This window comes from Nylanderia fulva, unplaced genomic scaffold, assembly GCF_048542155.1.
Source record: "Nylanderia fulva isolate GAGA-0341 unplaced genomic scaffold, ASM4854215v1 Scaffold35, whole genome shotgun sequence".
In the NCBI taxonomy this organism is placed as follows: domain Eukaryota; kingdom Metazoa; phylum Arthropoda; class Insecta; order Hymenoptera; family Formicidae; genus Nylanderia; species Nylanderia fulva.
In genome coordinates this window covers 791,260-803,888 of record NW_028190422.1, presented here as the reverse complement: position 1 = coordinate 803,888, position 12,629 = coordinate 791,260, and the positions used below count along the sequence as shown (strand labels likewise).

Sequence of the window (12,629 nt, the reverse complement as noted above, 5' to 3'; positions counted from 1 at the left end):
CTATGTCTGTCTCGCGTCCGTATCTCCTTGATATCACCGGAACGAGCGTCAGCGTGGCAGGAAAGCGTCAACAAATGTCGTTCGCACCTCGTATTTCAAGCACTGTCATTTGTACGTTGCGTCGCGTTCTCGACAGAGGTAACGAAGTGACGATGACTTCGATGATTCCTTCGTTTTCCCATCCCCGAGCTCGCCTCATTATTATGATATTGAACCGGTCCTCTCCGCGAATTGTCCGCCGTAATCATCAAGTCATTTAAGCAACGCACTCGTATACGCCAGAATATAGTCGAATGTGCGAACAATTAAATACAATTTTTTTGACAGCTATATTTTACGAATCAATGTTTAGAAGTTACAAAGTCGCGCTAGATAATTTCTTTTTTTTCAAGTAAATTATTATTATTATACTATGTTCGATATATCGGTAAAATGATATATATGCGTTTACAAGTTGAATTTCCATTATTCTTCGACAATCTCTAATTATGAATCGTAATTTACAATTTTCCGGTTATCCAGGAACTGGAGTACGTGATCGATAGTCTAATCATCAGTAAAGTTTTGCAAGACAAACGGAAAGAGGCAGGTCTATGATTTCGGAGCGTACAAACCAATCAGTTTTACCCGAGTGAGAACACAGCGTGTAATTGAGACTGAACGAAGCATATCGTCATCCTCGCCGATGCTTTCCACGAACGGTTTCCATAACCTGGAAAATCGAGCGATTGCCTTGTCATTACCGGCCATTTGCAAAACTATCGGAACGGAGGAATGTGAATGTAATCCCGATGCACGCCTCTTTAATAAGTCCATTCCTATCCTACGTTTGCCTTTCGAAAACGACATTGTTGATCGTTCGTCTCCACGCAAACGTCATTGTAACGTAATGTCAACCGTCAAATTTTATCTAATGATAATATCCGTCTATACAGATATATAAATTTTATTTTATATATAACACAAATGTATTTCTATATAATATATCTCTCAAAGTTGAACTAAAGTACATCATATTCTACATTTGCGAAATCTCGATTTGTAATTCTGGAATAAGCATTAATATAAAAATCTCAAGATCACTGCAGTCTTGCATCAATCATAGATCGTTTCACAATGTTTTCATGACATTTCGAGAAATGTAACTCCGTTCACATTTCATATTGAGTTCGAAATGTAATTCGTGCAATCTTCGTATCAAGATTGAACACGCCTTGACGATTCGTAATAAAGAAACATAAACTCGGGTTTTATATCGTCAATGTTCGCGCTTGTCAACGAAACGCGTTGATTCAAACCCGGCGATATATCTCGTCGCGAGAAGAAGCGAATCGCCGAGACCACCTCGGAGTGGAATCGTCAATCCGCTTCAGACGAGAGGAGCGTCTCCAAACTCATCGTATCCGATGCTCGTCCGTGTCAATGATCGTTTAAGTATCCGGTATGGACCAGGTGGGTGAACCACAAAGTTGTAAGTGGGACGACAAGAATAAGGTACATAAATTAGATAAGTGCTGTCTGCACTCTTGGTTGCAGTCAACATTTTGTCTCGACCCGTATAAAAAGAGTGTTTACTAATGATTCAAATAAAGAGAGTATAAATAAATTTATATGTATACGTGTGTGTGAATGCACATTATATCTTTGATTTTTCTAATGTTCTAAAATAAAATATAAAAAAATTAATAATAGAATTTTAATGAATGTGATCGTTTAATTAATAAATTTGTTCTCATTCTTTTTATTACATTAAACAATTTTGCAGAAATATAGAACTTATCATTTTCATATTTTTAAATTCGTAATAATTTATTGACGCGTTTATGCAATGTAACGAAATTTATTTACATATTCATTATTTTTGTCGACTTTATAAAATACGTATATATCTTCGTTTCTGTCTTCTCTAACATTTCGCTTTGCAAAGATTCTTCACTCGTCCCACCACCTGTTCCCTACTCAACTCAACCGGTCGTAACTTCGCGCTCGGCCGAGTAGCTTCCCGCTTAACTAAGTCATTGGCTATTTATTACGGTTGACACTCCGATGAAACCCTATACGTGTCCCCGTGACTCTTTTATTTTCACGAGCCGTGCTTCGGCTCGTGAAAACGAGCTACCGTTTATTCCCGCGCATCTCGGGAGGAGGAGGACCCGGTCAGGGAATTTAACGCGCTCCCAGTATCCGCTTTGTTCGCATGGTCCGCGAACCCGCCGAGTTTCAATCGAGAAATTCGCGAGGCCCTGCACCTGCGCGTGGAAAAAAATTAAAGGACCAGGGGGGCTTAAGGGTCTGCGATTACTCAAATGCAAACCCTCCGGTGTCCCGCGAGCGTCGTTCGCAATCGTCGAAATCGATTCGAAGAAACTCGGCAAACGGGGAATGTCAAGTTTATTAAAATTCTTCACGGTGTGTTCGCGAAATTTGTGTTATCTGAACGAGAAGTTTGAAGAAAAAAATTTGAAAATGTAATAAATAAAATACAGCTTGTTGCGTTGCGATATCAGAATAAAAAATTGGGATTCTCGACAAATTTGGTATCATATTTAACATCCTATATAAAATATTTTTTGTGAATATACAGAAAGAAATAAATCATATTTATCGCTAAATAATACGATAGAATGTCTATTCTGATCACAATTCTGTTTGCAAACATACATGAAATATTTATAGACGTTTGCTGCTTCTTACAGCTTCCTACTTGCAACTGCTTTTGCATTACTGCCTCCGGGACGTGCGCAACTATAAATTCGCTTTTGAATATACCACACGTTCTCTCAATAACAACGAGAAAAATCTGACCCAGGCCCGAATTCGACGGCGTGTCTCTTTCGTTCTCGTCGGTCCGGCTCAGGCAAAACTCAAACAGCGAGATAACAATGTTAAATGTTAAACACGGGGCCGATAGCGCGCCAAGCTTAATCCCGGAATTATGCCCGGTGAATACCGGTTTTCCTTCGGTACGTAACACATCGGATTTAACGCAAATGTTCGACGGCCGATAGTAAAAATAAATCTCGGCTAACGGCCGTCGATTCCGTCGTTCGACGACGCACGGTACTTTCCTCGTTTTAACATCTCATTTAAATTTCTCGCCCGCGAGAGCGAGCGAAGGTGCAAGAAAACAAACGTCGGCAAACAACGGCATCAAGCAGCACGAGGGCCATCGCGGACGGATTTACATAAGGACACAGCCGTGACGCATAAGCATATCCACCAATGAAAAAACGTCCGATCTAAGTCGTTATATTGTTTTCGAACATCCATCCTGAGGAATTCAATGCTAACAATCGTCCCGTGCTCTTAAATGATGCAGTAGTAATCTATCCCGCAGTAATACGATTCATACTATCTATCTTTTCGATGTGACACAAAAATTTCATATAAAGTCATTTTCTTAGAATTAAAAGAGAAAAATAAAAATCTTGTCGCAGAAAAAGGAAATTAAATTATTAAAAAAAAATTAATAATCTTATCTTCTATCATCGTATCTTTTTTCGCGATAATTCATGTAAAGTATCTTATATTGTCGACCGATAAATTTTAATTTACGCGCACTTACTTTCCGCGATAAGACTCATTTCTATGCATTTAGGACTTTTATCTTTTCTCTCAATTATATGAGAAGAGTATAAAATTCCTTCCTTTCTCTCTGCTCGTTGAAAGCTAATTCTCCGTTAGATTTGAGCGATGAGAATCGATTTCAGTACAAGAACTTCGTCAGGATGAAGTTTTACAACACGAGCAAGTTCGCGGGATCGCGGATTTATTTCGCACACTCTAATGCTCGATGCACATGTGTGCGCGCGTGTATTTGCACGTGTATGTCGCAGGAGAGCCCGATTCATGCCGCCGTTTGCCGAAGTTTATTTGGGAATGGCGGCCCGTTTCCGTGGGTGAATTGCAGCGAGTCCGACCGTAAATTTTGCGCCGCGTAGGATCTTCGTGGGCGATTATTCGCCGCGGGCGTCCAAGATACGCGATGATGAAACCGAACACCATCGAGTCTCATTCGGACGTCTGGCTGGGCCCGAAGAGTGGCCACGGTCGTTTCCAGAATTCCGATGGGACACCTCACCTGGCCGATCCGACGCGCGGGGAACAACGGATTTTTCTTCTCACCTCTCACAACTATGTCTATTTTATTAGCCATCATCGAAGTGTCATTTTCCAGTAGCCGATATTACACGGAACAAGACTATAATAAAATCAATCTCGTTCCCATTAATTTATGGGGAAAATTATTAATAGAAATAATCTAGTTCCGGTTAATTTATTAGGAAAATTATTTTAAAAGTTTTACTATATTATATAATTGTATAAAAAATGTAAAATAAAAAGTCATAATTATATGTGTGTATTTAAGACTAAACTGTAAAGAATTGCAAATGCAGCTCTCACATCTGTTTATACTATAAAGTCAAGTGCGCTCGTTTCAGGAAACATTTACTTATCTCCATAATTATATCTTTTAATAACTTGGTAATGTATATTGTTCCCATGTATATTTTGATTAATTACATATATAAATTTTATATATTTTTATACATGTGCAACATAAGTGTGTATTTTCGTCTTCATGACTTTACTTCGCAGGCTCGCAATGTATAGAGTGGATCAATCTTGAAAAATTAAACAGCAATAAAATTAAATTTGTGTATTCCTAGTCACAACCCGAATTTCATCGACGCGCGACGAGCGTTAAATAATTCATTAGCGTGGTGGCAACAATTTATGCGCGTCTCGAGGATAGAGCAGTTTAAATCTCGCTGTTCCACCCGCCATATCGTTTCACCTAAATAGGCCCGCTCGAATCTCGACTGGTCGATTAAATGAAATTTGTGATTCTAAACAAAATTCACGCTTGACATGTGAGTAACATTTTCAATTAAGCGTGACACGTGTTCTTGAATAATGCAGTGTTTCTTATCTCGCATGATAGTATAAATTTTGTCAAAGTTTTTTTTAATCGATACCCGATGAAGTCTATTTCGATATAAAGAATCATAGCGAACCAACAAGATTATCCTTCACCTATTCGCTAACGTATACACGCGCATGAATACAAATTAGCGGGATAAAAATATATACTACTTCGCCCACATATCTGAATCGATTATATCGACAAGATATAATACCTAACACGTGCTGAAAAGCAAGTTCACAAAAACGGAGAAGCCTGTTTATTTGAAAGAAATATAAACATTTTTATTTATAGTTAAAAAAATAATACAAAATAAATCTCTTAATGCAACAATGATTTTTTGGCTCTTTGAAGAAAAAATTTATTTATCTATTAAATATGTTAAATTAATTACCCTATTCGTATTAATAAATATATTCATTTGTATTCGTTTATCCTTGTAAACGCCTAATGTAATTCATTTACAATTAAATCACAATAGCATTCCGAATACTATTGTCACGCATGTTTCGCAAATGAATGACTAAAGCGACGAAATGTCGCAGCCACACAGTTCTTCTTTTGCATAAAATATTCCCGGCTGATTATTTCGCGAGAATGGATTTCAGCAATTTAGATGGTCGCTTTGTTTACCGTTCACGCCGTTGCGCGTTAAATAATTCATTAATGCCGAAATAATTTACGGTCGTTATCCAAATTGTGAATACATTGACGCCGAACTCGCTACAATACAAACCTCATTATCGATCGCATAATCAAATATTTCCGTGTACGCTTTTCGAAAGGAATGATTTAAAAAATACTACTACTATGGCGTGTTTAATGTGATTAAAAGTCAATTGATTTTAGGTGTTGATTTTTAAGATAATTTACTATAAATATATTTTGTACTGGAATAATTTTAAAAGATTAAATTTCAATTTCTTGTTAAAATTATATATATATATATATACTCAATTGTTTTATTTTTTGAGAAAGAACAACACAATATATTTGTTTAAAAGTGCAATCAGATTGTGAAATGCTTCTAACAAATGTTTAAAGATAATAGAAAATGTAGCAATTATTAAGAAAATTATTGGTAATATTGACTTGTGTCATTTAAATGATAATTCGTATTAAATTGTTGCTTTTAATGTTAATAATTCCCACGTACAATAATTTCTGTACCGTATCCAATAACCCCTTAGTAATCATTTAGGCCGATTTATCTTCCATTTATGAGATATAGCTATCCAACTGCGCGCGACAGATTATGGAACGACTTTGCCGCGCAAATCCTCGCCTCGAACGCCTTTTTCGGTCGTTAAAAGAAACGAAACTGACGGATCATTATCCCGTTTCCCCACAAAAACGACTCGCTTTCGTCCCCAATGCCAAGCTGTAGCCATTTATCTCGATAATGACAGTTCGGAACAATTTCTATATTAGAGGGCCTCATTAGAGCGTCGCGCCAGCTTGTAATTTTCTTCGTCGACATTTTTATGTCCGCAAATGCGCGAATTAAAACGCGACGGTGAGCGGTGTTTCGTCGCATCTCAACCCTTTACTTATAATCGCAAATGTCTTTTTTAATAAGCAAATATCTGATGTGCATGTTGGCAGAGTACTGAGTAGAAGTAAAGTAACGAAACCATTTTGAAAATGAACCGTCTTCGTTAACATTGCAAATTATTATAAATTTTCATTTGTTTTATAGTGTATATAGTGTTATAATTCAAAATATATATAAAATTTCTTAAAATTTCATACCAATATTATTGTAATAAAAATATACAATAAAAAAGAAATATTATATAATAATAATTATATACCTAATTATTGTATCACCGATAAAATTATTGTTGTAAAATTTCAAATAGATGTTATCGCTGCAATATGATTCGTGTTAAAATTTTCACAATAAAAAAACATTGAGCGACATAGAGGTTTTATACATATAGTTAACGTTGAAAATCGCCGGCTAGGAGATAATTACAGCATAAAAGTTTCGACGTGCGGCACCGCTGCGTCCTGAATTAATATTTAAACGCGAGAAGACGTCAAGCGGGAAACTTTCCGCGCAATTCATGCTTCGTCGAGGAGATTGTCACCATATTTTATTTCTCGGCATCGAAGGAAAAAGTGAGACATGTCTCGTTCGTTTTCCGACATCTTTGCTGGCGAGTCTAAGAACTAGAACTATAAGCTCTCTAAAAAATTCACTCGTGCTGATATTTCGATAGTACATGTAAAAGCACTGCATACAGCAAATGTAAAATGTATGTACTTTCTTTATTTAAAATTTTTAAAAAAGTTGAAAAATTGGACAAATTTCTTCTGTATTCAAATTAATTCTTTTCATTCCATGATTATACCTATATGTATAGAAAGTTTTGCAATATTTTGTACACTCATATAGATAAACGCACGCTAAAGTACTCCATTTTGACAAATGGTATCACTTTTTGATTTCACATACTTTGCAATCGCTCCAACGTCATTATCATTTATCCACGTATAAGATAGGATCGAGTCGTTTCGAAAGAATCCGAGTACGAACAGTACGCATGATAAACGTTAATGATCGAAAATTAATTGGCAAGTTTTTAACGGGACCATAAAAATAATGAGCCGTGACGGCGAACAGGTAGGCCGGAGGTGCGTCGCAAAAATCGCGCGATGGACTAGTCGCTTCATTTTCGTCGGGAATGGCCGCATTAAACGTTATGAATGACCGTACCGAAAGGGGTGAGCGATTTTTCTTCGAGTTAATGCGCCAAGGTAAGAGAGGTGCTCCGCGCGAAGAGAATTATGAGTCGCGCAATATCATACCGAAACGGCGACGATGCGTTCGCGAGAGGCGCGATAACAATAAACATAACAGTGTAATGAAGCTGCTGGCCATTAATGAACGACGAGCTCGAGGCAAATTTCTCACAAGGACTCAAGAGAACCATTAGTGTATCGATCGAGGTGTATAATCACTTTAATAAATGGTGTTTTGAAGAAGAAAAAGAGACAGAGAGGAACAGAGGGAAAAAGAGAGAAAGAGTTCAATTATTTATAAATATTATAGCTTTTGTTAATTGTTTATGACATCATTTCTGAGCTAAATAAATGAATAAATATAAAAAAAAATTTCTTCATAAAATAACTCTTTATAATACAAGTATGTAAAATATATAAAATTAGATTTTGACTGATTTTGAGAAAGATTACTTTTACGAGAAAATTTAATCTCATTATTGATGGCTGCATCTCTGTCTCTCTCTTGGAAAAGATTTTCTGGTAATAAAATTAAAGTTACAATATAATTGCAACAACATAGGCGAAAATAATCGTGCGTTGATACACCGACATGAAATGTCAATTATGTCGGGTATGTAACGAGTTCTCGCGAGCCAAGAGTGCGACGTGGATTTATGCGAAATCTCTTCAGAGAAATAAATGCGATCGAGTTTAGAGTTAATATCACTGAAATGTAATCTGTGCACTCATGATCATATTTAACACTTTGAATACTGTTAGAGCAATTTATTGTTCCGCTTTCATGTAAGAAATGTTTATAGGTTTTAATAGATATTATATATATATATGATAAAAATGTGTTAAACGTTGCTTAATTAATTCAGAATCACACATAAGAAACCATATATGAGAAAATGAAATCACAACATGTATAAATATTTGATTGCATAAAAATATTTCTCGTAATATTAAGCTCTGCTCCTAGTTTTTATTGTGCATTTGAAAAAAAAATGTTGCTTAAATAGTATCGAAATGGCTGAAAATTAATAGAGAAAGATACAAATATCCAATACATGATTCATAGCTTAAATGCTGATTTAAACGAAAATGTTTAACGATTCACAGTAACAATGCAACGCATTGCAGATTGTGTCAAAATCACTGAATGAATCTTTATCCGTAAAGTATACATAAGTAAAAATTTGCATGGGGATGTTTCAAATCACATAATCAAATTATGAAAAGATTTAATGAAAATTTCAGAAAGTAAATTCTTATAGCATAACATGCTTTATATTTGTCGTCCACGCCATAGTTTGCAATAATTTCAAAATTTGCAGAAACTCTTCAACAATCTAAAGTATAAAGACAGTATCTGACAGAAGAACAAATCAAACTTTTTAAAGTATCAATTGTATTATAAAAAAAAACGAAGAGTTTAATCATAGAATTGACAACTGACAAAATTCTTGATAATTACTCAAGAACCACATAAAGAGGTTGCTTCCTGTTCGTAGATTCCAATCCAAGATGATACCATATCTCTCGTTTGACATAAATGGTCGAGCCATTGTTATCACATATCGTAAACTTAGTATTTTTCCAATGATCTGATCTCGTTGCATGCTCATTTCTATTATCCCGCCATCGACCAATTACTTCCAAGTCCGTCTCACTCCAAATGGGTTTTCCAAAAATGCTCTCTTGATCGGAGCTTCCTATCGATCTCGCAGAGACTTACCATGCTGATGCAGTTTACCGCCGCCGACGGCCTGCTGCTGCGAATGCCTATGATGATGCGACTGCTGCTGTTGCTGCTGCTGCTGTTGCTGCATCTGCTGCTGACGCGAGTCCCTCGCCATGATCGCGGCGATGCTGAAGTCGGTCGCGCATTGCCGGTTCGAGTTACAATTATTATTGAGATTGTTCAGGAGGCTGCTGTTCGGCGACGGGCTCGAGCTCTCGTCGCCGTCGTCGCCGGCGGATAGTCCGGTGGGTACCGTGGGGGCGGCGGTGCCCTCGCCCTGCATCTTCCTAGCCAGATAGAGGTGATGTCGGGATTCCTCGTCGTCCTCTTCGCTGCCGGCTCCTCCGCCACCGCCGCCTCCGCCGCCTCCGCCGCCTCCGCCACCGCCGCCACCGTCGCCGAACGAGGTCAGTGTCAGTCCGTTTCTCTTCCTACCGGCGAGGCCTCGCGACTCCAGCAACATCACCTCGCGCGCTGCTTCCTGGGCCACGTGGGTTCTATCGGCGAACTAATCGGAGCGAGTCTCGAGGCCGATTCGCTTGACGTCGCGACGTCAACAATCCGGTGGCAAACGTTGCGAGCTTCTATCCTCGATACGCGAGTGCCGATAAAACGGCATCAGCATTATCTCCTCCGCCGGCGAGAGTAACTCCGATTTCTCGTCGTCGGCATGCGCGCGAGCACGCGTGCGAGGAGTGGGTTCGAGGGCCGCGGATTGATCGCTCGATGACGGATGGATTTTCGTAGCACAACACTGCAACGAAAGCACGATCGCTAAGTGGCTAGCCGTGACATTTAGCGTGATCCGCGGGATTGATGACGATGCCGGCGAGTGACGGTATAGAAGAGGCACCTCTCTTCGTCAATGATGCGTGGCTGGACCTCGAGGTATACGTTATATTACGTCGTCGCGAGAAGGGTATACACCTCTCTCTCTTTCTCTATGTCGCGCGCGCGAAAAGCGGGCTTGATGTGTCGTTTATCACTCCAGAGCGCGCGAAGCGAAACGTGGCGCGGACAGAGCGGAGAACGACAGACCGACCGGGTTGCCCGAGAGACTGACCCGCGCCACCGCCGGTCGCCTCTTCGTTTCGGTCCCCACCCGCCGCCACGCGATCATCACGGCTCGGTCGGACGTCGGAGTCCAAGGGATGGTGGAAGCACCGAGAGCGGGAGCGAGATGAAAGGATACCCCGCGGGTGCCGATGGGCGGTTTCTCCGCAAAACGCTCCGCCTCTGGGATCAGCACCCAACTCCGCCTGCAGGGTCTCACCCGGGTTTGCGGAACCCACCTCGAGGTTCCCCTAAACGTCATTACCCTGTCCTTCTTTCTCCCACCTCCGACTCGGGTTCCTCTCTTTCTGTCGCGCCCATGTCAGACCGAAACTGCCAACCGCGGTGGCCGACGATACATACAAACATGTTCAAATCGTCATCAGCAGGAGGCTGGGTCTCTCTCTTTCTCTCTCTTTCTTTCTCCCTCTCTTGGTCAGTTGGTGGTGGTCGTCGTTCTAGTCGTCGTTCTAGTCGTCGTCGTCGTCGTCGTCGTCGTCGTCGTCATCATCATCTTCGTCATCATCATCATCATCATCGTCATCGTAGCTGCTCACCCAGGTTTGGTCCCTCCTCGTCGCTTTTTTCCACGCCGTCTATCTCTACCCTCTCTTTCTCGACGTCCTTGTCCCTTCTCCTCCATTCTCCCTTCTCTTCTTTAACCCCTCCAATTTCGTGGTGAACCGCTCCGCCTGTCGCGCTCGCGCGCGCTCGTACGTCCGCACGTACATAGCGAAGTAGGGTGGTGCGCGGTATTATGGTCTCGTACGCGCCATCCAGCCACGGCAGCTGCCATTTTTTCTTACAAGAGGGGGGCAATTGCTGACAGGGACCGCTTTCCTCTGCGCTATAGTAGTATGCCGCGACTCTGGTCTCTCCTTCCCTCTCTTTCACATCCTCCCTCCATCTCTCTTTCTCGCTCCTCTCACTCGAGCTCAATTTATTGTTTTACTGGCGGAGCTTTAAACACGGCAGAGCAACGGTGGCGGCTAACGCAGGTGGGTGGTTAGCTCGCTGCTGGCTGGCAGGGTGGTGGGTAGTCGAGTGGGTGATGGTTACTCGCTTCGGCTGGGTTCGTCCGCCGTCGAGTAGAGAGAGAGAGAGAAGCGTGGGAGTATATCGTCGTTCATACTCCTTTTTTTTCTCTGGGAAATCCCGTCAACGTCTACTACCGCGGATATATGCTACACTTCGCCGCGATCACGCTCTTATTATTTTTGATCCCGCTCTCTCACACTGTACATTGTACTCTCTATCTTCCGAATCTCTCCCGTTTGATACGAGAGAGATCGGCATCTCATGATACTCGCGAATATTTCCGCAAAAAGCGCGTTCCGACCGACGTTGTCGATCTCACGACGATTAGAGCGGCGATTTTTATCGAGCTTTCTGTACGTCATCTCTTCTTCATGATAGTGCATGCGCATGCGTTTCTTTGATGTAGGTCGTGGTACAGTCTCGCGATATGCAAGACATTTCCCAACATATTTTATATTTGTATCTCCGTTTCTCTTTACAATCCGTGTATAGAAATTTCCCAAGATTTTTCCAGATATACAGCATAGATTTCGATTGAGAGATGCCTAAATTTGTTCTAAATAGATTTATCGTACTGATATAATATCAATTAGAAATCTAAACTTATTCTAAACATGAGTTTTTAATCGAGAATCAGAATAGAATTAAAACATATAGAATTAGAATTGACATATTTTTATGGAATCGAAGAAGAAATTATATTTCTTGTAGCTATTAAATTCTTTCAATAAAATAAAAAAATTAAAGAATATTAATTTCTTTGTTTATCACTATACAGCAATATTTTCGTATTTAATTTCTACTATAGATTGGATATGAAATCTATAAAGTGTATTATTATTAATTAAAACACAGTTATTTATCGTAAAATAAAAATATTAGTATTATATGTCCTTAAAATCTGATTCCATTTCTATAAAAGTCTCTTATAATATTTGCAATTAATTTTTGGCTCTATTTTAATCCAGAGTTTCAATAAAAATTCAATTAATCAATGCTGATTAGACCATTATAAATTTTTATCTAGGTAAAGTATTTTAAATATTCTGCTTAATTGTAACGTTGAATGAAAATCGAAAAAAGATTAGATTCTCTCTCTCTCCCTCTAATTAAATCTTAGAAATTTTTTTATAC

At 39.5% G+C, this 12,629-nt stretch overlaps 1 protein-coding gene across 2 annotated transcripts in view; it reads right to left on the bottom strand.

Annotated features, from left to right (window-relative positions):
- Positions 1-10,538, bottom strand: part of LOC114935017 (uncharacterized) — a 45,873-nt gene extending 35,335 nt beyond the window's left edge. Inside the window, exon 1 of one of the 2 annotated variants that reach the window (XM_029307761.2) lies at positions 9,399-10,538. In XM_029307761.2, coding sequence (XP_029163594.1) covers positions 9,399-9,867 — 469 coding nt within the window. In that variant the 5' untranslated portion in view covers positions 9,868-10,538. The remainder of the gene's footprint in view (positions 1-9,398) is intronic. The other variant, XM_029307762.2, reaches the window with a different exon arrangement.
- Positions 10,539-12,629: the final 2,091 nt, after the last annotated feature.